Source organism: Vipera ursinii (genome assembly GCF_947247035.1).
Source record: "Vipera ursinii genome assembly, chromosome: 3".
Lineage (NCBI taxonomy): Eukaryota > Metazoa > Chordata > Lepidosauria > Squamata > Viperidae > Vipera > Vipera ursinii.
The window spans coordinates 11287064-11311171 of record NC_139516.1 but is presented as its reverse complement, the minus strand read 5'-3'; the positions used below and the strand labels follow the sequence as shown (position 1 = coordinate 11311171).

General features: G+C 43.6%; 1 protein-coding gene across 1 annotated transcript in view; it reads left to right on the top strand.

The window, feature by feature from the left end:
- Positions 1–3867: 3867 nt before the first annotated feature.
- The window catches only part of CDH4 (cadherin 4), a gene marked incomplete at its 5' end in the record, with an annotated part of 1024675 nt that continues 1004434 nt past the window's right edge, over positions 3868–24108 (top strand). Inside the window, 2 exons of the mRNA XM_083358225.1 lie at positions 3868–3906; positions 4754–4865. Of these exons, the coding sequence (XP_083214351.1) occupies positions 3868–3906; positions 4754–4865 (151 nt within the window). The remainder of the gene's footprint in view (positions 3907–4753; positions 4866–24108) is intronic.

Genomic DNA, 24108 nt, shown 5'->3' with positions numbered 1-24108 from the left:
CATCCCGACGTGTGGCGTGTAGGATGGAGCAAGGCGGGCGAGTCTCCCAGAAAAAAGTACGCATTTGCTGGAGCTTTTCCGAATTTCTTTTATTTTGGTTTAAAAAACAAAAGGAATAAAAGTTTCACGGGGATCTCCCCAGAACTTCTACGTGTGTGGTGTGTCTCGCGTGTGCCTTGCTGAGCCTTGACACCCAGCCTGGTAAAAAAAAAAAATAGGACTTGATGCTTAGGTTGAAGTTGCCCGCTTGGAGGGAGTTAGCATGTAATGCCTTTCCGTTCCCTTTTTCGTTCTCTCTAAACAGGCAGAGAGCCTGGGTGAACTTAACCGGGTTTTCTGCATAAACCCATGTAGGATTCTGTTCTCAGAATGGGGGGGGGGGAGGAAATTGTCCTCTGGCTGCATTCACACAACATGTAAGTTTAACCCTTGTATCTACTGTAACTCAAGCCAGGTGGGTTTTCCCACTAGCAAAGCTACAATACAAAAAAAGACCATGCTAGGAATGCTCTCCAAACACATCTACCAGGGTTTCCCAGACTGGTGAAATATTTTGTCTGAACGCAGCCTTTGCTGCTCTTTTAAAAGCAGAATGTAAGATGTGTTTATTGGCTAATGGAGCTCATTAATCATCTATGTTAGCCCATCAAACCCTCTTTAGAAGGGATTTGCTTTTTGAGAGAGAATCTGAGCATCTAAGACAAATTTATATAGGAGGGAGAGAAAAAAACAACACCTTTCTGGAGAGCAGTATTTGAAATTGGGGTGAAATATTTATTGGCTTGCAAGTCTCTCCCAAACTCACTCACTCTCTTGATGTGGTCTTGGGGTATGGCTGTACCAGGGCAGACTTTACACATTGTCTTTCCCATTGTCCTCGCCTCCATCCCAGGGGTGTACAGCGTTTAAGTTGTTGGATGTGCTGATTTTTAAGGTAGTATTTTTTCCTCCTCAAGGTGCCACAATTTCTCCTATAGTTACCAAAGTGTGTTAAGTCGGGAATGATTTGTCACCGTTTGCTTGGAGGGTGAGGTCAGCTGACTTGGGGTGGGTGTGATTCAAGTGTGTTTGGGAAGATACCCCCCTCTCTCCTCATTGCCCCCCTGCACAGTCCTTTCTGGCCTTCGCCCTCTTTTAGCGCTGTGTTGAGTTCATTTTCTATCCATCATCTCTTCCAACACATGCTCTGCACTTGTGGCACTAGCTTTTGCCTCCGGCTTCCAATAAAGCAAATCAGAGCAAAAACTCTGCTACTTTAGTTGGGAGAAGACAGGAGGATGTGTTTGCACTAATCCACTTTACCCCTATTCTGAAATGAGCTTTTGCTTAAGGGACAGCAGCTCAAGCTTCCCTGCAATGTGGGGGGGGGGGGCGAGTGGGGGGAGGAGAAAAGATCTTAGACACTGCTTGTGGTACTTAGTTTCGCTGCTTTGGTCAGGTTCAATCTTTCACTTTCTAAAAGTGCAATCTACTTCAGTGTTTCTATTCTGCAGGATTTAACTTCTTGGATAACCCTGGCAATAAGCTACCTCCTTCTATGGCAGGCATGTCAAACTCGCAACATCAGGTGACTTTTTCCCCCCATTGCCAGCAATGAGGAGGGTGTGGTTTTGTCATGATGCATCTGACCCGGCAGTTTGACATGGCTGTTCTATGGGGTTTAATTCTGCCTCCATATTCTCCCATTGTCTACTTTGGGAGATGCTGAGTGGAATAGGGATGGGAGAGACCAAGCTGGAAAAAAAAGCTTATCCAGAATTCCAGAAATTACACCCTCTTCGTTCCAGCTTCAGGGCTCTGATTGGTGGATGTCTCCCTGCTTGAAAGGTGACATGATATAAAAAGGTGGGGACAGCAGCTAAAGTAATGAAGGAGATCAATCATCTTGTTTTAATAAGTTCACAAAGCCAGGGAAGGCTATTGGGGTAGTGGCTTAGGTCCAGGGTAAGGACTCTCAATGGGGGCGCCTCATTTTTATGCTAACACTGTTTCTAAAGCGATTAGGGCCCTTCCTCTGAAACAGGACTTGTGACTTTCTTTTGCTTGTAATGTTTCTCAACCTTGCCTTATTTTAAAGATGTGTAGACTTCAGCCCCCAGAATTCCCCAGACAGCAGAGCTGGCTGAGGAATTCTGGGAGTTAAGGTCCACGGGTCTTAAAAGTGGCTAAGGTTGAGAAACACGGTTTTAGTGTGTGTTTTTCTTATAATGGTATGAAATCATGCATAGCTGCGACCTGTCTAGTGGGGGAGAATCGCCTTCACTGCTCACTAGTCTTTCTGCGTTTTGTAAGTTTGAAATTTACATTTCCAGAGCTTGACCGTTTGCTGCCCAGATTGCCTTGACTCCCCCCCAAGTGTGTCTTGATTTTGTTTTAAACTGACGGGAGGATGCTCTCCTTTCTACTTAACTCTCAGTGGGAAGAATAACCCTTGAGAAGTGAGTTTGCCTTGACCAACCCTTTTAGGTGGGTGACAACAGCACACCAAAAATTTCATTCTGTTTGGCAAGAGTGCGGAAACTGGATGGAACTGTTTTTCTGTTTCTTCCCCCCCCTTTTTTAAAAAGACAACTAGAGCCCTTTTATTCTGAAACCTGGAGAGCTTAAATTGGGAGCCTACAAAAGAAAACATGGGCACGTTTCTGAAACTATTGCACCCCACCACGTAGTCCTCTCTAGGTCCCCCATAATCAGTTGAGTAGTTGGACTCTTCTCTGAAGGATTTTGATCCAGAAGCGTTTCCAAACTGAATTCCTTGAGCTCCAAGCAAGATTCACTTTCCTGAGATGGAAGCTGGCACTTCTCTTCCCCCCAGGCGTGATTTTTTGCAGAGATTACATAGGCTTGCTTTTTTTTGCTTAGTAAGCTTGTCAGCCTGGGAAGATGAGCTTTTGTGTTCACTCCTTCCTTTTCTCACTCTCTTACACACATCTAGGTTTTATGTGGCTTTCCTTCTGTTCATAATTATTTAAAATTCCTGCTTGGCTGAATCTGCTTTGGTTTCCTGGCTGCTAGATCTTTAGGGAGGATCTTTGTAAAGGGCTGTGTAAAGCAGGTGGGGAAGTAGTTTAAAATTTCTACTGGGTTGTAGGTCCTTTGGTTTTATCATTTGGGGCTGCTTTGAACCCATTTCCCTCATTAAAATCTCCAAATTAGTCCTGGGGGCAGCGTGAAAGTGACACTTCCTTGCTCTAAAACTTAGTATCTTCCTTACCATGGGAATTTTATTATTTAGAAGTCACCCGCAAACAAGCATTTTAGCTTCAGCTGACATATTAGCTGGAGTCAAATTGAGCTGCTGGGTCTGGAAAGCCAGGCATGTGCAGAATTGATTCTGTCTTATGGCTCTTCTAAGGCTTGGGGAGAAAATCCGGCCTTTTTTTACCCAGTTTACATCTGAAGATGGATCTGGACAAGGGATAGATTACAAAGCCAAAAGCTGGGAGTTTCCCAATTGGAAGTTTGGAATAGATATATGAATGCTCCTAAATTAACCTGCTTTGCAGTTAGGACATGTCGTGGAAAAACCCAATGAAAAAAACAAGAGACAGAAACAGCAATACTTATTACTATTAAGAGGTTTATTTCAGCAGTAATTTGGAACACACACACAAATGCTAAAAAACCCATTGCAATGAGGTCCAATGACATAACGGTTCCAATAAGGTCAGCTATAGGCCAATCAATCCGGTCCAGTCCAACTTTTTATTTTTACAATGCTTTCTCATTCTAAGACTATAGACAAGATGGTCAAAAGACTTTATGCTGGCCCTTTGCTGAACACAAGTTTTCCACATAACTCTTGTACATTGGAACCCGCATCCGTTCAATACTTTCAGTTGCCTATTTCTTACTGTTCCGGTCCTTATGTTAACTATATTTGAAACCAGCAAGCTTAGCAAAAAGGTACAGTTGCAAGCTACCAAACTGAACGTAGCACAGACTTCAGTTCAATACTTTTTTCCTATGAGGCCTGATTTAGTTCAACTGGGCCTAAACCTTGCATAGAAGAACAATAGCCCATATTTTTTGTTTTCCACAGACAGGAAGGAAGAGAAAGATACTATATTATTTATATAATCTGCCTAAGTCATTTTTATTTCTCTAGGGTGCTTTCTTAACCATCCTAGATTTCACTTTGCAGATCAGCCAGGGTTGCTCTTGCTGGTTTGTTGGCAGTTTTTCCCCTCTTTCTGTCTTACCAGTTGGCGATTGCTCAGCAATTCCACATTGATTTGTTTAAGGGAAGCGTGGTCTGGGTATACAAACCAACAGCATCTTGCTGGAACTTGAACTTCCAGCGATCTTTTACTGTTGGGCAAATAAGAGAGCCGAACAGGGTGATTAAATGGATTTTCCAATTCTGAAGTCTCTATTTTCTTAACCATGGCTTGATTTGGTGTATTGATCCTAGCAACTAGGGTTCCTTTACTGCTGCTGGACAGAAGTATTGTGATGTACAGCTTGCATGACTCACCCCATTCGCGTTTAATATTCTTTCCCCCCCCCACACTTATCTTCAGCATTCAGACTTCTGGGAAGTAATATGCTGGATTCCTTGTTGGGGTTGCTTGCGTTTTGCTCCTTAGCTTGCAATATGTTATCGACGTGATGAACCTGTTACTGTCGTGCCAACTTGGGTGTTTGCAGACACCTGCATGCTGGCTTTGCAAAAAGCTGTCGTCTCCCTGCCCTCCCTCTTTCACTCAGCCCCAATTCATGGCAGGTTTTTTTTTGTTCTTAATCTCTTCAGGCACACAATGGGGATCTTACCGTCAGGCCCACTTGCAAGCCAGGATTCTCAGAAGATGACTACACAGCCTTGGTGTCTCCAAATCTCACGGAAAGAGAGCAATTCCTCAAAGGTAGGAAGATTCACTGGGAGCAGGCAGCTCAAATTTGGAAATGGGAGGTTTTTTTATCTTGTGGGGAGGGGGGTGGGTGAGCTAAAAGTGAAGAGGAAGAATCCCAAGCTTGGCTAATTGTTCGGAGGGCATTTCTTGCAAACTTGTAGCTCAGGAATAATGCAGTGCATTGTGTGGCTCTAGCAAAAGATTTTCCATTGTGGCCATTCCTTGTGCTGTGACTGTTTTTGCCTCGTCTCTTGTTGGGAAAAACTCCCAATTTCAATTGGCTGGGATTTTTTTTTCCTGCCTGTGTCTGCATGCAAAGCATTGTTACTTCGAAGAATTGCCTCTTTGCCATGCCTGTTGAACCAGACGTCGTTGTTGGATATGTGGTAAACAAGACTACAGACATTTATGTTCTCAAACCCGGTGCTCATTTTCGTTATTGCCCTACTGACAACATAACACAGCCAGGAAGAAAATACCAATTAGCTTTACCAATAATTGTAGGATTATAACTGCTCTTTTTTTTGCATCTTGGGGTGTGTGAATGTGAGAGAAATGCTGTGAACTTTTAAAACAGCTTTTTAATCCCAAGAATACTAACTTACCTTTCGCATCATTTGTTTCTGCTCCCTCCTAGGTCTGTTTTTTTTAAAGTTACAAAAATAATTAAGTGGCTTCTTTGCACTGGGCAAAGAAATGTAGGCTATGCTTTTACTCCAGAGCGAACTGTGAATGGTGAACTGGTCCATTTTATCTGTCCTTTACAACCTAATTATTGGGGAGGGAGTCGAGATGATTTTGACAGTAGGGTCTCATGGAAGGAAGTGAAGTCTGCCTGGAGTAAAAAGCAAGAGGTGGAGATACGAATCCATGGAGCAGATCTTGTAAGGAGGAGGCCAACACTGCTTGATTTGGCAAGGTGCCAATTGCTTTCCTCAAGGATCAAATGGTCATGGGAGTGCAAAATAGCAAACTCTGGCCCACAACATGGTGTGGAATAGGTTATGTGTTTGCCATTGTGGTTGAGGGCAACCGATGTAATGATGCTATGTATTTGCATACCGCTAGAAAGAGGATACTAAAGAGTGGATTAAGAGGGAACCCAATTTGTATGTAAACCGAGCACATTGCTACACAGCAAGTGCAATTCAAACCTAGCTGGGGGCTTTTAAGGCATTTGATGGGTTTGTGTCTCCCAGTGTTTCTGAACCTCAGCAGTGTTAACATGGGTGGACTTTGCCTTTTTGGACTTCAGGAAGCTTGATGTGAAAATTGGTTGGATTTCAACTTCCAGATGGGGATTTCAGCCGTTTTAAAGTTGCTGGGGTTCAGAAGCACTGGTCTTACCCCTTGTATGTTATTTGATGGCAGATAAAAGCCATACTGGAGCTTAAACAGTGAGTCTTGGGCCTAGATGATGAAAGACTCCTCCTTACATCTCAACTACACCCAGATATTTTTATCCGGTTGTATCATGCTCTGTACAGAAGGACGTTTACATGGATGTGACTTGATGCTGCATCTTCGGGTATCATAAGATAGATATAACATCACTCCCTATCAGAACTGCTCCTGAATGTGCTAAGGCCCTCAGACTCCCGATACGTCTGTTGCTAAAATACTGTTTCTATTACACTTGGTGTCTTGGCTATATTTGAATCCCTGATGAGTTTTCCTTACCTACCATATTCAGTGAGTACAGATCAGCGCATCTACCAAGGCTGTGAAACATTTAGCTTGGCAATGGCTATCCTTATAAAGCTTCCTTTATAATTTGCAAAATGTGGGACTCCCTATTTAAACAATTTTATTCCTTGACGGCTTGGTATCTTTATTTCTTCTATTACATCTCTGGAGTAATTGGAGTTTGTCCACCATGATAGTTTCTCTTGAGCTTAATTGAGCCTTAATTCATTTCTGCTGTACTTGCGCTCATGTATATCAGCCAGCAAACTCAGCTGGTTGTGTATTGATTGGGTAGTTTCTGATATCTCCTGGGCCAATGATTGTTCACAAATAAATAAGGGGCTTTTAGGTAGACATCTTTGTGTTTTTCCAGCTGGAATGTATCACACAAGTTGGGCTGTCTCTGTGCACACAGTATTATATTGCTAAATATTCTTCAGTTTAAGGTTTCATCACTATTATCTATGCCCATAGAGCACTTGGATTGAAAGGTAGTGGTTGTTCTTTTTTCTAAAGGATTTTATCCCATCGCTTTGCCAAAAAATACCCCCCATTTTATTTTGCTCTGTAGGATTATTATCTGCAGTTGCCTTCTTCCCTCTTATTTTGTGAGGGGTGGATGGTGGTTCCTGATTCCTCCCTTTTTTCTCCCACCCAAACAGTGGAGAAGGATTCTATGAATGAAATGATGTAATGATATTCATCACCATGTGGTCCATCATCAGATCCTAATGGGGGCTGGTAATGAGGGCAAATTGAGTTGATTGGGAGCAGGAGGGTGCCATTCACTTCTGAAGACATGGAGGAAAAGTTATGAGTAGTATCTGTGGAGTAATTGCTGTCCTCTAAAATTGAGTATTAACTTCAGTTTTAGATGGAACAGAACAATGGGCTTGGCTTCTTCAGGGTTGGTTTCTTTGGACTGAAGATGGAGAATGCCAATATTAGAGGCAACATTTATGGTAGAGCAAGTGAGAGGAGATTTTGGACTTGTGGAAGTTGCATCCTTTAATTGAAATCCAGCAGAATGTTGATGCTTAGATGAAAAAAAATACATACTGTAATGAATTGTGGGCATGGGGAACTAAGTCCATTCTGGTTCAAACTATTTAATCGCCTTCAGATCACTCATTGACCTACAGGAAGATCTGTCATTAGCACATTCTGCATTTGGAAAATTGAGGAGTTGTCTTGTTTTTGCTTCAACATGTCCAGAACACAAGGCTGTCTTTACCACCTGGATGGGGGTACAGTTTGGTTCCCCATGGACTTTTATTGAATGTGTCTTTGGGTCCACCAGCCTTAGTCCTTGGTTACCTTATTTGGTTGTCTTTGTTGGTCTTGAAACTGATAAATAAAATTTTACTTTGTTTGGATAATAAACAGCATCCCAAAGCTACTAAATTAATTTTGAGTTGCAGTATTTTCTCTAAACGGGCTTGGCCGTTAATCCAATCCTTGCAAATTCATTGATGTTCTTGATACCCATCTGTCTACATGCAGTTAAGATCACCATTTGTTAAGGATCAGGTGTCGGCAACCTGAAAAAGCAAAAGAGCCACTGGGAACCGGTTCCATCACACATAAAAAAAATGGGAGCCGCGCACGTGCATCCACGCACACGCATGTGCATAAAACAATTCATTTTGCGCATGCACATGCATGGATACACACACGCGGTTCTACTTTTTTATGTGGACGCATCTGCACGCCAGCGGCGACGGGTCTCCGTGGTGACGGACGCTGGGTTGCAGCGCCGCCTTCAGCCCAGGTGTTGCCGGAGCCACCCCCGGGACCTCCAAACTGCCACCCAAACACCCGTTTGGAGACCTGCAGCAGGTCTCCAAACCGCACCTCTGCCCGAACACCAGCAGGTCTCCAAACGGGTGTTGGGGCGGAGGTGCGCGCGCACCTCTCTAAACCTTTGGAGAGGTGCGCGCGCACTTCCGCCCGAACACCCGTTTGGAGACCTGGTGCCGGTTTAGAAAGCTGCCGCGGGCCACGGCAGCATTCTAAACCGGCACCAGCAGGTCTCCAAACCGCACCTCCGCCCGAACACCAGCAGGTCTCCAAACGGGTGTTCGGGCGGAGGTGCGAGAGAGGTGCGCGTGCAGCTCTCCAAATCTTTGGAGTGGTGCACACGCACCACCTCCCGTTCGGAGAGGTGCGCGCGCACCGGGCGACGGAGCCGCAGGAGACGGCTCAAAGAGCCGCGTGTGGCTCAAAGAGCCGCGGGTTGCCGACCCGTGGTTAAGATGGTTGTAAGAAGCTGCCTTAAATACTCAACTCCCCTCCGCCCCGTGCGTTCCCACAGAGAGGGCCTCCTCAGGGTGCCTCCAGTCAGAGAATGTCGGCTGGTGGCCCCCAGGGGGAGGGCCTTCTCTGTGGGCGCTCCGGCTTTGTGGAACCAGCTGCCGGTTGAGCCTCCGGATGGCAGCGGATCTCTGCTCCTTCCGCCGCGGGTTAAAGACCCATTTATTTGAACAAGCTGGCCTGGCCTGATGGGGAATCAACTTAGGGTTTTAATATTTACATATATATATATATTATTGTTTTTATTGTGGGCAATAATTTAATTCTTTTTTTTAACTTTTGTATTTTTGTAGTTTTAAGATATGCCCTGTTCACCGCCCTGAGTCCTTCGGGAGAAGGGCGGTATAAAAATTCAATTAAATAAATAAATAAATAAAATATTTGGGGAAGGGGGTGATAGCTGATTATTTTTGAAGTCTCAAGCAGGAGTCCTTCCCAGAAATCAACCATTAAGTCAATATAGATTTATTTCATTTGTCCATGAAGTGGATGGGTATGTTTGTTATTCTTAATCATTTTACAGATATTTCTTGTATTCACGTTTTTCCCCATCAAAAGGGACAAGATTGCTCATCTAATAAATTTTCTAAATAAAGGGATAAGGTAAAGAGGTATGCATGGATCTCCTGCACATGCCAAGATCTCTGTTTGGTTCTAGACCAGCCTGTTAGTTGCTGCTTTCTGTGGACCTATGTAAGATTGCATGTGGAATATTTATAGACTCTGCGCTATTGGTGTCTTCCTACTCCCTACATCCCACAGTTTCTTTGTTGCTGCAGAGAACCTAGCAAGTAGCTTTATCAGGTAGTCCTCGACTTACAACAGTTCATTTAGTGACCTTTAGGTATTACCACAGCACTGAAAAAAGTGACCTAAGACTGTTTTTCACACAACCATTGCAGCATCCCATGGTCACCTTATCAAAATTCAGATGCTTGTGAACTGGCATCTACTTAATGATGGTTGCAATGTCCCAGGTATCGTGTGATTTGCCTTTTTCAGCTTTCCGTCCAGCAAAGTCAATGGGGAAGCCAGATTCACTTTAACAGCCGTGTTACTAACTTAACGACCGCAGTGATCTACTTAACAATTGTGGCAGGAAAGGTCGTAAAGTGGGGCAAAATTCACTTAACAACTTGGCAACAGAAATTTTGGGCTCGGTTGTGGTTGTAAGGTCAAATACCTGTATTTGGATTTCTTTTTGGTTTGGGTCTCGACTTCTCTCTCTTTTCCCATTCTGATTGACAAGTGTTTTTTCTATCTTACTGCTTCACCTTTTGAGACATTAATGTAATTAGTCTGGTCTCCTGGAAGGGGATTTATGACAATGGGAGGCTTGTGCTATGTTGCATTGGCTGCAGAGATGAGGTGTGGAGCAGAGGGCCTGGTGTACCGAATTCCGTGGCAGTCGGAGGTGAAGATAAAGAGGGTTTGAAAACTGTAATGTCAGCTGGTTGCAACTGTTAAATAGTAGGATGGCTAAGTAACTCCACTAAATGCATTTTCCACTGCTGTGCATTTTTCTGTTCCAGGTCAAAATGCTCTTTAGAAATTAGAAATTGATGGTGAGGCTACAGTTGATGGGCTCAATGGACTTATCAGGCAGGACTTCATTTTCCACGGAGGTCACCTCCTTGGACTTTTTATATCCACATGCTAAACAGTAAGTGAGGGATTTGTAACCTTTTAAATGTTACTGGGAAGGAAAGGAGCCCCTACAATAAATGAGCCTCAAATGCTCTTTTCTGGACTGGTTTTTGGACTGTGTGCTGCAAGATAAAGGCTTGTTGCTGATTTTGGTTGTGTTTGTTGACATTTTTAAAGGAGAAGGGATGAAAACAGCGTAAAAAAGAGGTGTCCAATCTTGGCAACTTTAAGATTTGTACACATTTGTACACTGAGCGCCAAAGCCTTTGAACTGTGGTGCTGGAGAAGACTCCTGCGAGTCCCTTGGACTGCAAGGCGATCAAACCGGTCAGTCCTAGAGATCATCAACCCTGACTGCTCGTTAGAAGGCCAGATCCTGAAGCTAAAACTCAAAATATTTTGGCCACCTAATGAGAAGGAAGGACTCACTGGAGAAGAGCCTAATGCTGGGAAAGATTGAGGGCAAAAGAAGAAGGGGACGACAGAGAATGAGGTGGCTGGATGGAGTCACTGAAGCAGTAGGCATGAGATTGAATGGACTCCAGGATATGGTAAAGACAGGAAGGCCTGGAGGAACATTGTCCATGGGGTCGCGATGGGTCGGACACGACTTTGCAGCTAACAATCCACCACCACCACCACCAACAACAACACACTTAACTCCCAGAATTCCATGCTGGGATTCCACCCATGCTGGAATTCTGGGAGTTGAAGACCACAAGTTGTAAAGTTGTCAATTTTGGAGACCCCTGGATGGAGTAAACCCTATAATCACTAAAGATTGTCGAAGGTCCTTTTTTAAAGTGCCCCCCCATATATGTGATTTGTTCCTCAACTAACTTTGCAAAATTATTTGCATCTAGTCCCCCAAAAAATTGAAGCAGTAACCCATTACTTTCATTTCAGAACAACTGGGCACAAACCAATCAGAATCTGTTAACAGATATAGTCTTGACTTGCGACTTACTGGTTTAGCATTTGTTTAAAGTTAATGATGGCCTCAGAAAAAGTGACTTACAAAATGTCCTAGAAGTTATGTTTGTTGTATCACGCATGTGGCCCTCCCCGCACACACACACACACACACACACACACACACACACACGGTGACATGATCAGAATTGGCAACTGGCTTGCATTTATGACAGTTGCAATGTCTCTTCCACGGAATTGTGATTTGCAACCTTCTAAGTTGGCTTCCAGAAAGCAAAATCAATTAAGTAAGCTGGATTCACTTAATGACTGCGTAATTCACTTAACCCTGTGCTTCACTTAATGACTGCAGTAGACGTGATCATAAAATTGGATCTGATCACATGATGGCTTGCATTACGACCACATCAACTTATGGAAATTAAGGTGCCAATTTCAGGGGTAGGCAACCTTGGCTCTTTTATGACTCGTGGACTTCAACTCCCAGAATCCCTGAGCTATCTATGCGGGCTCAGGAATTCTGTAAGTTGAAGTCCACGAGTCGTAAAAGAGCCAAGGTTGCCTACCCTAGCTGTATTGAATGGGTGAGTGGACTGATTGCAACAAGTATAATTCTAATGACACTGAACTACAACTTTCCACCCTTGTAGTTTATCTTGGTTGATGGTGAAGGATGCTAAGAGTTTGGCAACATTTGTTGGAAGGGTCACAGAAAACATTGATGAACAACAACTCATGCTGTGAAGGAACGTTTTATGAATGCTTAAAATTCCATTGAAAATGTCACGGCCATCTCAGTGGCTTCTCTTCCAACAACAGATGGTTTTCAAAGGAGACTTGTCTATTGCTCATTTATACACATATTTCTAATTTAGATTTTTTTCCCCAGAATCTTACATCAGTTGTAACACAGATATATGTAGCATAGTACCTTCTGTCTTGATTGCGTGCCAGCAAGTCAGGGTCAACTTTTTTTTTAAGAAAAGTAACTCTTTTTATGTGTTTACTTTAAAATCTAACAAGAACTAATAATTAAGTTGGACGCAAATGAGAGAAAAAGTAAAGAATGAAAAAGTGCAGGAAGAAAAAATGACTTTCTTTTACAACAGATATAACTACACTAAACTTATTCCTAGTTTACCACATTATCTAGTATTTCTAATCCATGTAATATAATGGTTTCACACAAAAACAAGGTTTGGAAGAAAATAAAGGAGTTTTTATGTATGTTTGCCATTTTATAAAAATAAAGGCAAGAAAAAAAGCTAGTAAGTCAAGAAGAAGATTCTAGTCAACATTATAATTAGTCCCATAGTTGCATTTTCTCCATGATAATATGCCCCTAACTTGGTCTTTCAGCTTCTATGTATTTTGACTATGTGTTCCATAATATTCAACTGTTGACTGCTGACTGGGTTGATAGGAATTGTAGTTCACAATAGAGAGAGTATGGAGTTGTACTCAAAATAAGCAGAATGTTTTGACAAGATCTGTTGAAATTAATGGGATTGCTCCCATTTGGGGCCCAAGGTCATAAGACTGGACTGGACAATCCTTGTTTATTTCTGTGACATCTTGCAAAAGCTGTGGCGGGTGACAACTGATGTTTTATCAATGGAAGCTCAAGTAATTTTGAAATAATTGTAACTGTTTTGTTTGCCAATAGCTGGGAAATGTATTTTGCACCTTTTGAAGTTTGTAAGCGAAAAGACATGCTGCTCTAATTAATTTGTATGCTGTCTGCGAGAAATCTATTTTAACTCGGGCGGTTCATTTTCCTGTTTAGTTTATGCTTGAATATACTGTAATGAGGAATTGACAATTCTCCAAGATATCATTTATTTTTATTTCCCAACATTTGGTATGTCTGAGATAGAAAACTGTTGCCACTTTTCTTTCCATCTGTACAAAGTTTGGTACATCATGATTTACAATTGAACACACAGGCATCCAAATTACATGCTCTCCCTTTGTTTCCATCACAGCCACCAGGAGGAGAACGGGATATTTTTACTTCAATTAATTGTGGTTTGTGGTGTCCAGCTTCAGGCAAACTGAACTTACTTTTAATTACAGATGAAGGCAGGAAGGATGTTAGAAACTGCCTTTGTTTTTCTAAAGCAATAGAATTAGAATAAGGAATAGAATTAGAATAGAATATAGAATAGATTATTGACCAAGTATGATTGGACACACAAGGAATTTGTCTCCTGTGCATATACAAGCAACAGCGTGATAAATCATAATATACAGCCAACAAAGTGATAGTCATAAGATACCAATAGGAGTACGTAATAGGAAAGATAAGAAGGATAATAGTAATTCAATCCTACTACATGATTAGATATCCTTAAGTCATAAGACACTGCTGTGGGAATTATGTATTTAGCAGAGTGATGGAATGGGGGAAAACGTGTCTAGATTTGGCATGCAGTGCTCTATAGCATTGATGAAATAAACCTTGTTCTTCTCAAAGTTGTAGAATTTTAACTCCAACTTCTCTTGTCTCCATTGATAGTTCAAATTGGGGAGATCAGCATTTTAGTTCAGTTTCTGGAGGATAAAAGTCTTGGTTTTGTCTTAGGCTTGAAGGCTGTATGAGGTCACTTTTATTTAGTCCTTCACCTGCAATTTTAGTTTTTTTATGATGCTTTCATAACAAAGCTTTCAAGACATCTCTAATTTTTTTCTCCTCTACTAGCACATTAAACTGGAAGCTTTAGTGCCCAATATTTCTGCAAGCATGTGGCACTCATGTGTGAAAAGGATTACCATTTGATGGCAGAGCATCTGGCATTAGCGTGCAGGATGTCTCGCATCTAGCCTTCAGTTACAAAAGGATTCATGAAGAATTTTGTGGGAAGGGAGAAGGGGAAAAAATGAAACCAAGCTCTACAATGTTATTTGAAAGCTTTAATGCTCATGATTGTTAAACGGAAAAGGAAGGAATATACTGTTGGCTTATGTAATCATAGTTAAATTTATTCTCATCTCTGGTAACCCTTAATGGACTTTTGCTGACTAAGAGTGATTAAGGAGTTTTTAAGGATTTGTTTATAGATAATAGATGGGATACAGAACGAAGAGATCAGATTGTTGGTTGTATCTTACGAGTAGATGGTGAGTTACTAAAACTATACTTGTGATGAAGGGGGGAAGTAATTTCTATTTGCAATATTATTGCAGGAGATGACTAGGCTGAGCCTGAGGGGAGGGGTCAAATATGTCATAAAGTCATGAGTCCCTCCATGCCCACAAGAGATCTAAGTCTAGCCCAGCTTGAATGCCTCTCTTATCTCCTGGTCATTTCCCGTAAGGGTCAGTTGGTCACATACTTATAGAACACTTTGGCATGAATCTTCTGATTTCCCCAGCCCTTGACATTTATTTTTTTATATATATTTTTCTTTGTGTTTTTTTTCTTTTCTGAACCTTTCACTTTTTAAATTGTAATTTTTAATAAATAGAAAATGAGTCATTGGCATGCTGGAGTCATTAAAAAAAAAGACCTTGATCTGACAGTTCTCAAGAATCACTGGCTCCAAAGGAAATGGCGTCAAACTGAAAGAAACCTTATTCAGCGGGGTCTGTATGTTTGTTTCCCCAATCCGAATGTTCTCCAGTTTTTTGTTGGCATTATCTCCTAAAATTTCCTAGCCAGGTGAGCTTTCTGGGATTTTGAAGCCCGACTTTGATGACATAGATGTGCGTGAATTTTTTTTAAATTATTTTTTAAAAAAGAAAAAAAACACCTTGCAAGGTCTTGCTGACTTCACTCCTGTGCTTTTGTAAGAGTTGGCAGTTTTGCAAGAGCGTCCAGAAATACCGTAGGCATTGTGTTGCTGACCTGCAACTTGAAGAATAAAGTGAAATATAAGCAGTATCCTTATGATATTGTCATTAGTGCCTTGCATGCACCAGGGGGAATGTAGGTTTCCCAAATAGCTTGTGTGCTCTTTGGATTATGAGGCTAATGCTGTCCCACAGCCTTAATGCTCTCCTAAGGGATATTTCATTATACTTAAAAAGTAATTTTGATTTTTCCCTGTGAAATGTCTTTTGCCTTCTATGGAAAACCTCCAATGCCGTTTTAGCACTGTGGTCTTAACTAAAACAGGCCAAATGTGACCTATTGTTAACTTCACTTTTTAAGCATGGGGCATCGGTGTTGGCAATTGTTTTGTGTGTAAGCATAATATTGGCACCTCAATGCTTAGCTGTGTGTTACACCTTAAGACTCGAGGCAAGCCTGAATGCTTCTGTCGGAACAAAATTAACAAAGGTGCGCATACCCGTTGTCGGTTTCTCTCTTCTCTGCTCCCAGCATTCTTCCTGGATGGAATTGAGTTAAACAGATAATGAGCACTTTATAATTGAGTTATTCCAATGGAAATGGCTTAGTCTTAATTTGACAACAAAAGCTTTCACAGAGTCATTGTTTTATTATAACAACGCCATAAGCTATTAACCATTACTTTGTGGTTCATCGTGTCTGCCTGACTCAGCTCTCTAGCATCCTCCAAACATTGGGAATCCGGCGGGCGCCCATTTGTTACACAGTAATTAACTTGTTTATGATAAATGGATGGAAGAAATGGCGCGGCATTTTGCTTTATGTCTCAATTAAAAAAAAAGTGTTTGCATTTCCCCAAATTTCATGCTAATTAGCCTTAAAATAGTTTCCCCCAATAGGGTAGCAAATCCAGCCTATTCTACCGGCCACAGTTTAATGTGAGCATATTTAAGTGAACTGATTTGTAGAGCTGGTGAATTGTTTCTATCCATATAGTCTGAGCGTTATTGTCTTGACTTTGTTGTTTTTAGGAGTTGTTTGTGCCCTTTCCCTTTCCCTTCCCTTCCCCCTTTCCACAATAAACTTAGAATTGTGATCACCGGTGCATAATATATTACACAGGCTAAGATTAAAGAGACTTGGAGGGGGAGAAGATTGGGTTTTTGTATTGTAGCAGAGAACAATTAATGCATGCTATCTCTTGCTCGGCTTTGTTTAATTATTAATGTTGACTTAAACTGGTAAGAACAGCTAGCTGCAAGCAAGGGGGGGGGGACCGGCACCAGGGAGGAAAATAGCAGGCTACAGAGTCTGCAATGAATGGAAACTCTGGCTGTGTTCTTTGTGGTGGTCAAGGCAATATTAGTGATCCAAGGCGTGGGTGGCCAACTGTCCTGTTAGTGACAGAGGGACAAGAATTGTTAGTAGAATTTCAGGGGAAGGGGGGGGAAGAATAGGTAGATTTTTTTTTCTCCCAGAGGAATGCTTGCAAAGTTTAAGAATAGGCCTGGCATCCTCTGCTTCATTATTCCATGAGCTGCGGGAAATTATTTCTGGTGGTGTGTTTTTTTTCTTCCTCCTCTCATTTTGCTCTAGTATCCAGATCATTCTTGTAATTCCTGAATGCCTGCCTCTTGTGCACTAAATAACATGATAAGCGGCTGTTCCTTGTGGTTCTGACTGGGAGACGGAGTTTGGGGTGAGAAGGAAAGTGAGGCCTTGAAAGGTGAAGATGGGATATTCCATTACGCTGGCTGGTAGAGCACACAAAACGCTGTTTTGTTTTAACTTGTTTGAAAACCTTGGCTTGGGTCTATGTCACTTCTCCCAATCTCATCTTCAGGATTCTCTGGATTGCTACTAGGTTGAAATTGGATTGTGTGGGCCAGCACACAAGCTTTCCAGCTCTGCTTTTATTTTTGACCAAAATTTTCATTGCTTTCCAAGTTGAGGCTTCTAAAGTTGCTTAAGCACAGGGGTCCTCAACCTTGGCACCTTTAAGACTTGTGGACTTCAACTCCCAGAATTCCTCAGCCAGCAAAGGAGCACCAAATGTTTCAAAGGAATCTTTCCACAATTGCTTGGCCTCCAGAGGGTGTTAGATGTATGTGAAACATACAACAGGTAGTCCTCAACTTAGGAGCACAATGGGGCCCCAAATTTCTGTCGCTGAATGAGACAATTGTCCAGTGAGTTTTGCCCCATTTTACAACCTTTTGGCCACAGTTGCTGAGTGAATCATTGCAGCTGTTATGTTAGTAACACGGTTGTTAAGTGAATCTGGCTTCCCCATCGACTTTGCTTATCAAAAGGTTGCAAAAGCTGATCACATGATCCCAGGACTCTGCAGCCATCATAAATACATGCTAGTTGCCAAGCATCTGAATTTTGATCACATGACACTACCACAATGGTCGCCATTTTCTTCAGTGATCTTGTAATTTGAACGGTCACTATATGAACGGTGGTAAGTAGAGGACAGCCTGTAGCTAGGGATGGTGGGACCTGCCCACTTGTAATGCAAGGAGAGGTTTTCTTGAAAGCAGGGTGTGATTGATTGGTGTTGTGTATGGACTCTGTTGTGAACCATTGAACCTGATCAGGCAGATGTTAACAAAAAATGAATCTCAGTGTGATGGGATTTGAAGTTATTCAAATTTTGCAGGGTTTTAGAGTAAAAAAATAGAGCTTTGGGTTTCACTATTTCATTTGTTCATGGCATTTTTTGAAAAGCATATTTGAATTTTGAGAGCATGTCATGTGAAAACTCATGAAATAGCTACCCTGAGAATGGGGTTGGTATATAATCCTATAACCAGGATTTATCAAGGTGTCTTCTGCGGGCCCCGGAGGCAGTTTTGAATGGAAAGATTAAGGCCAGGCTTTTGCACTTTGCTTTGCTAGATTATTTGTTTGCCAAAATTATACAGCTACCCAGCTCACAAAAAGTTACTCTTTGCCATTTAGTATTTTTTGTAGAAAGAAACAAATCCAAATTAAAAATACGTGGATCCAGTAAATTTGTAGATGGCTTTGCTTATTCTGGTACATAGTAAAATGAAAGAGATCTGTATGAAGGTTTGTTCCTGTTGCTTTATTTCTTCAGCAACCAACATCAGGCGTGTGTCGCTGTGTCATGTGATCGGTTGTGCTGTATTACGTTTCCACCCCCCCTTATTGGAGTTGGGGTGGGCGCAGCTTCCATGTGATGTATCTGGCCAGTGGGCTGGCAGTTTGACACCCTGCTCTAGATAAGCAGGGACGAACAGCAGAAAACAGCCCTAATCAAGGAACTACCAAACAAGAACCACACCTTCACCAACACAAGTTGCTGTATAGAAATATAAGCAAACCCCACACCTGGTATAATTTGGTCAGGTAATGAAATGTTTTGCAAGCAAACAACTAAACTCGAGACAGCATCAGCTATTCCACAGGTCAGAAATACCAGTGCAAGCTGCTTGTTGGATACTGAGAGATTAAACTTCTCATGGTCTTGGGAGCGTTCTATATAACGTATCTCAGGGGGTCTTTAAACTTGGCCCTTTTATGACTTGTGGACTTATACTCCCAGAATTCCTCAGCCAGGCATGCTGGCTGAAGAATTCTGGGAGTTGGAAGTCCACAAGTCATAAGGGCCACGTTTGAAGACCCCCGATTTTACCTATTCACATACCTGCTTTTTCATGCTTCTTCTCATCTCAAGATTGGAGGAAATTGTATCAGCATAAATTGTGCCCCCCCCCATAGCTTGCCCATACCGAGAAGCCAGAATGGGGTTCTCTTTCGATGTCCACACAGCTGCTCCCTGTGAGGAGCAGTAACCGATAAGTTTTCCCTTGTTGAAACAGGAATGCCAACAATCGCAAAGAAATCCACCTCTAGTCTCCATATAGAATGTGTGCCAGGGTAGTGCTTTGTAAGTGTGGGGATTTTATCCATCCAAACAGTTGAAGTTTCCTTCCTAATTTTCAAAGATCCTCAAACTGCTAATCTGTCAAACATTAATTGCAGCCAAGAGTTCATCGGCAAGATAATGGTTACATGGATTTGTGCACGCCAGAGGCAGCTGTTGCCTAAATGTGTTTGGAACCAGAGTTCAATAAATTGGTTTTGCTGTGTGTGAGGGAATTCCTTAGAAGAAGGGTTGTCCATCCAAATTAGTTCTATAAAATGAATCATTGACCAGCAGATGGTAGCAAAGAGAGGGGGGTTGTGTATTTCTTGGCTTACGTATAGCAATAGTACCTAGACTTATATACTGCTCCACAGTGCTGTATAGAAGTCTCTAAGCCAGGGGTCCCCAACCCCTGGTCCGTGGACCGGTACCGATCCGCAGCATAATACAATAATAAGTTGGAGGGGACCTTAAGAGATCATCTAGTCCAGAGCTTTTCAACCTTTTCACCCATTGTACCACTTTTAGGATAAGGCAATGTCTGAGTACCACCAATCACCCAGCAAGGTGTCAAAAACTTGACCAAAAAAAGAGGAAAAAAATGAAAAAAGTACAAGTAGTCCTCGACTTAACAACAATTCGCTTAATGACTTCGAAGTTACAATGGCACTGAAAAGTGAATTATGACCATTTTTCACACTTACGACTATTGCAGCATCCCCAGGGTCATGTGATTTACATTCAGATGCTTGGCAACTGATTCACACTTATAGCATTCAGTGTTCCAGGGTCATGTGTTCAATGGCCAGGTCATCACTCAGATTGTGGGGTGCCTGTGGGGGGATCCGTGGGTCTCTGGTGGAGGGGAGTGGGAATGGGGTGGGTGCCTTCCCTCTCCTATTGTCCTTTCTTTCCTTTCCTTCTCCCTCTTTTTTCCTTCCCTCCCTCCCTCCCTCCCATTTTCCTGTGCTATGGCACCCAGATCCCAGCCTGGTTTTGGCAGGTAGTGGCGCATTGTCATCCACACAGAGCGGCCGGGCAAAGTAAAACCACTGACATCAAGGCCCTGCCTGTGCACGCACAAAGGCAGAGGAGAGCGCATGCGCCTCTGCGCGCGCACACAGGCAGGGTGGGGATGTCACCGGTTTATCTCCTGTTTTCAGGCAGGTACATTACGAATTGGCTACTTCTCCCAGTCATTTTTCCCCTACTGGAACCCAGCATTTGAGCCAGGTTCCCCAATCCTCTCCGTGTACATCGTTGTTCCCATAGCTCTCCCCAGCACTGTCGAGAGATACCCATTTCTGGCCACATTGCTACCATTCTTAAGCTACATTTGCACCCGCCCGAAGGTGACGCTTTTCTCCCTCCTCCAAGGGAAACAAACCTGCATCACCACTGTTTTAGCCTGAAGAATGTCAGAGCTGCGTCACTCTCACCATTTGGATTCTACTTTTACGCCCTGGGAGCAGCTTGCCTTTCAAACCTCCGATATATAACAGAAGGGAAAATGTGCTGCAAAGGTGCGCCTCGCAGAGTCTTTCCTAAGCGATGCCTGCGCTCCACTGCTGCAGAAAAAGGAAGCACTGTTTCCCACCAGTACAGGCAGCCCAGGTCCTGTGAGAGGACAAGTGGGAACGAAGCAGCCCTCTGGTCTGTGCTGCGGAAAAGCCGCAAGCGCCGGTGTCACCTGGGCTCCTCCTGCCCGGCTCACTTGCCTGCGAAAAAGAGGCTGCTTGCTAAATTATTTGGGCAGCAGCCTGGGATCAGTGTTTCTGAGCTGGATTTCTAAGCGCGACTCAGCTGATCCCAGGCTCCTGCCCAGCTCACTTGCCTGTGAAAAAGAGGCTGCTTGCTAAGTGAGCCTGGGATCAGCTGAGTTGCGCTCAGAAATTGCGCTCAGAAACGCTGATCGGGGCTCCTGGCTCGCTTGCGGAAAATAAGCTGCTTGCTAAGTGAGCTGGGCATCAGCCCCGGAACAGCATTCTGAGCGACTCAGCTGATCCTGGGTTCACTTAGCAAGCAGCCTCTTTTCTGCAAACAAGTGAGCGGGGCAGGAGCCCGGGATCAGCTGAGTCGTGCTCAGAAATCCCATTCAGAAACGCTGATCCCAGGTTCCTGCCTGCCTGCGGACAAGAGAACACCGCTGATCAGGTGCAAGGCTGGGAGTCCAGATTCCATGCCGCCGGCCAACTGGAAGTCCCAGCGGGTGGCCCCGCTGCCGCTGAACAGCAAGGAACATTGGCAACCTCTCATGGCCGCCAATCACCTGGGAGTGCTGGTGCTTTTGAGCAGAAGCAGCTGTCAAGTCCCAGGCTCCCAGCTGACTGGTAGCCCCCAGACAAGGTTGCCAATGCTCCCGGCTGTTTGGCTGTTTGGCAGTGTCCGGGCCACCCACTAGGACTTCCAGCTGGCTGGTGGTGTCAGGATCTGGAGTCCCAGCCTCCCAGCTGATCACCGGTGTGTGTTCTCTGTGGCTCAAATCTGGTGTCTCAGCCTCCCAGCTGATTGGCGGAGCAACGAGTGGCTGGCAGGCCAGGTAGCTGGGTTGCTGCATGGATCCCCCCCCTCGGTTGATTGTCGAGCCTGGGGCTTGATAGCCACTCCTGCTCAAAAGGCAGGGTTAGGAGGCCGGTGAGGCGCTCACGCGGGGTTTTCCCCGGAGCTGGCGGGGGATGGGGGAGGAGCAAGCCGATTTTACAGGTACCTGGGACTCTTACACGCTTTCCCGGCCATGTGTGCCCCGAAGAAGCACCGATCAGAAGTCAATCCAGTTGCTGCACAAGAAGTCCCTGGGGAGGGCGGGGCCTCGCTCTGCGCCTGTGCGTGCCTTCTGTAGGGTTGCTGCAGGCTGCTGCGAAGCAGCATGCTTTCCGTCAGCAAGCGAGCTGGGAAGGAGCGGGGGGGGAGGAAGGCGACACTGGGTATCACCAGCCAGGTGCTCGCATACCACTAGTGGTACGCGTACCACCAGTTGAAAAGCCCTGATCTAGTCCAACCCCCTGCTCAGGCAAGAAACCCTATACCATCTCAGGCAAATGGCTGGCCAGTCTCTTCTTAAAAACTTCCAGTGTTGGAGCATTCACCACTTCTGGAGGCAGATTGTTCCACTGGTTAATTGTTCTAACTGTCAGGAAGTTTCTCCTTAGTTCTAGGTTGCTTCTCTCCTTGACTAGTTTCCATCTGTTGCTTCTTGCCCTGCCTTCAGGTGCTTTGGAGAATAGCTTGACTCCCTCTTCTTTGTGGCAGCCCCTGAGATATTGGAATACTGCTGTCATGTCACCCCTCACCCTGTGGTATTAGTACTTCACTTGATCTTGATTCTATCCCTCTGTTAATGCAGCCTAGCACTGTGTTGGCTTTTTTGGCAGCTGCAGCACACTGCTGGTTCATATTGAAGTGATTGTCTACTAGGACTCCGAGATCCCTCTCACAGTTACTACTATTGAGCAAGGTACCACCTATACTATACCTATGCATTTGATTTTTCCTGCCTAAATGTAGAACCTTACTTTTTTCACCATTGAATTTCATTTTGTTAGATAGTGCCCAGTGTTCAAGTCTGTCCAGATCCTCCTATATTTTAAGCCTATCTTCTGGAGTATTGGCTATTCCTGCCAGCTTGGTGTCGTCTCCTCATCCAAATCGTTAATGAAGATGTTGAAGAGCACTGGGCCCAGAACAGAGCCCTGGGGCACCCCACTACACACTTCCTTCCATGTAGATGCAGTTCCATGCATGCCAGCAACCAGTCCACAAAACACAGCCCCATCCGTGAGATGCAGGCAGCGTACAAAACCACGTGCTCTCCGGTCCATGGAAAAAACTTTTCTCCACGGAACCAGTCGCTGGTGGCCAAAAGCAGTTTTTACAGTGTTAGCCTGTTGCCCCCAACAAATTGGCTCCTCATTTTACCAACTTCGGTAAGAAAGGAAGGTTGAGTCAACCTGGACCCCTGTCAGGATCTAACTCTTGGTGTGTGGGCAGAATACTGCATTCTAACCATTGCTCCACCACAGCTTTCAAAAAGGTAGTGCTTGAGTTATGACCACAACTGACACCAGAATTTCAGTTGTTAAGGTGAGTCACATCCAATTTTACAACCTTTTTTTTTGCCATGGTGGTTAAGCAAATCTGACTTGGTTAATTGAAAGCCACTTGGGAAGGTTACAAATGGGGATCACGTGATAGCTGGCTCAGGAATTCTGGGAGTTGAAGTCCACAAGTCATAAAAGAGCCAAGGTTGCCTACCCCCTGCCGTATCCCATTCATCTCGAGAAGGGACTGAATTGGATTTTACAGGTAGTCCTCGACTTACAACAGTTCATTTAGTAACCATTCAAAAGTTACAATGGCACTGAAAAAAGTGACTTATGACCGTTTTTCACAGTTACAAACTTCACAGAGCCCTCCCCCCCAGTCGTGATCAGAATCCAGATACTTGGCAACTGGTTCGTATGTATGACCGTTGCTGTGTCCCAGCATCACGTGATCATCTTTTGTGATCTGATAAGCAAAGCCAATGGGGAAGCCAGGTTTACATATCAACTGGCTTACTAACTTAACTGCAGTGATTCTCTTAACAAATGTGGCAAGGAAGGCCTTAAAACTGGGCAAAACTCAATATGTCTCACTTAACAACAAATTTTGGGCTCCATTGTGGTCGTAAGTTGAGGGATTATCTGTATTGGGATATCTTTGGGCCTGGACCTGGCAATTCTGTACCTGGTCTCATTGTTCAATGGGATGTGCTTTTTAAAAGAACCACGCTACGAGGAGAGGAACTATTACTTTAATGTGTTTTAAAATTATTTTAATTGCTTTAGAATTTTAGAATCTTAAGACAGCCAGTCAATTGGTTGACTTGGACAGCTGTAGAAATTGAATGAATGAATAAAACAGTGGAACCAGATCTTTCCTCGAAGATAACGCCTTTGCTGAGAAAGAAAACAGCTCTTTCAAAGCCCACGTTAATTATCACAAGA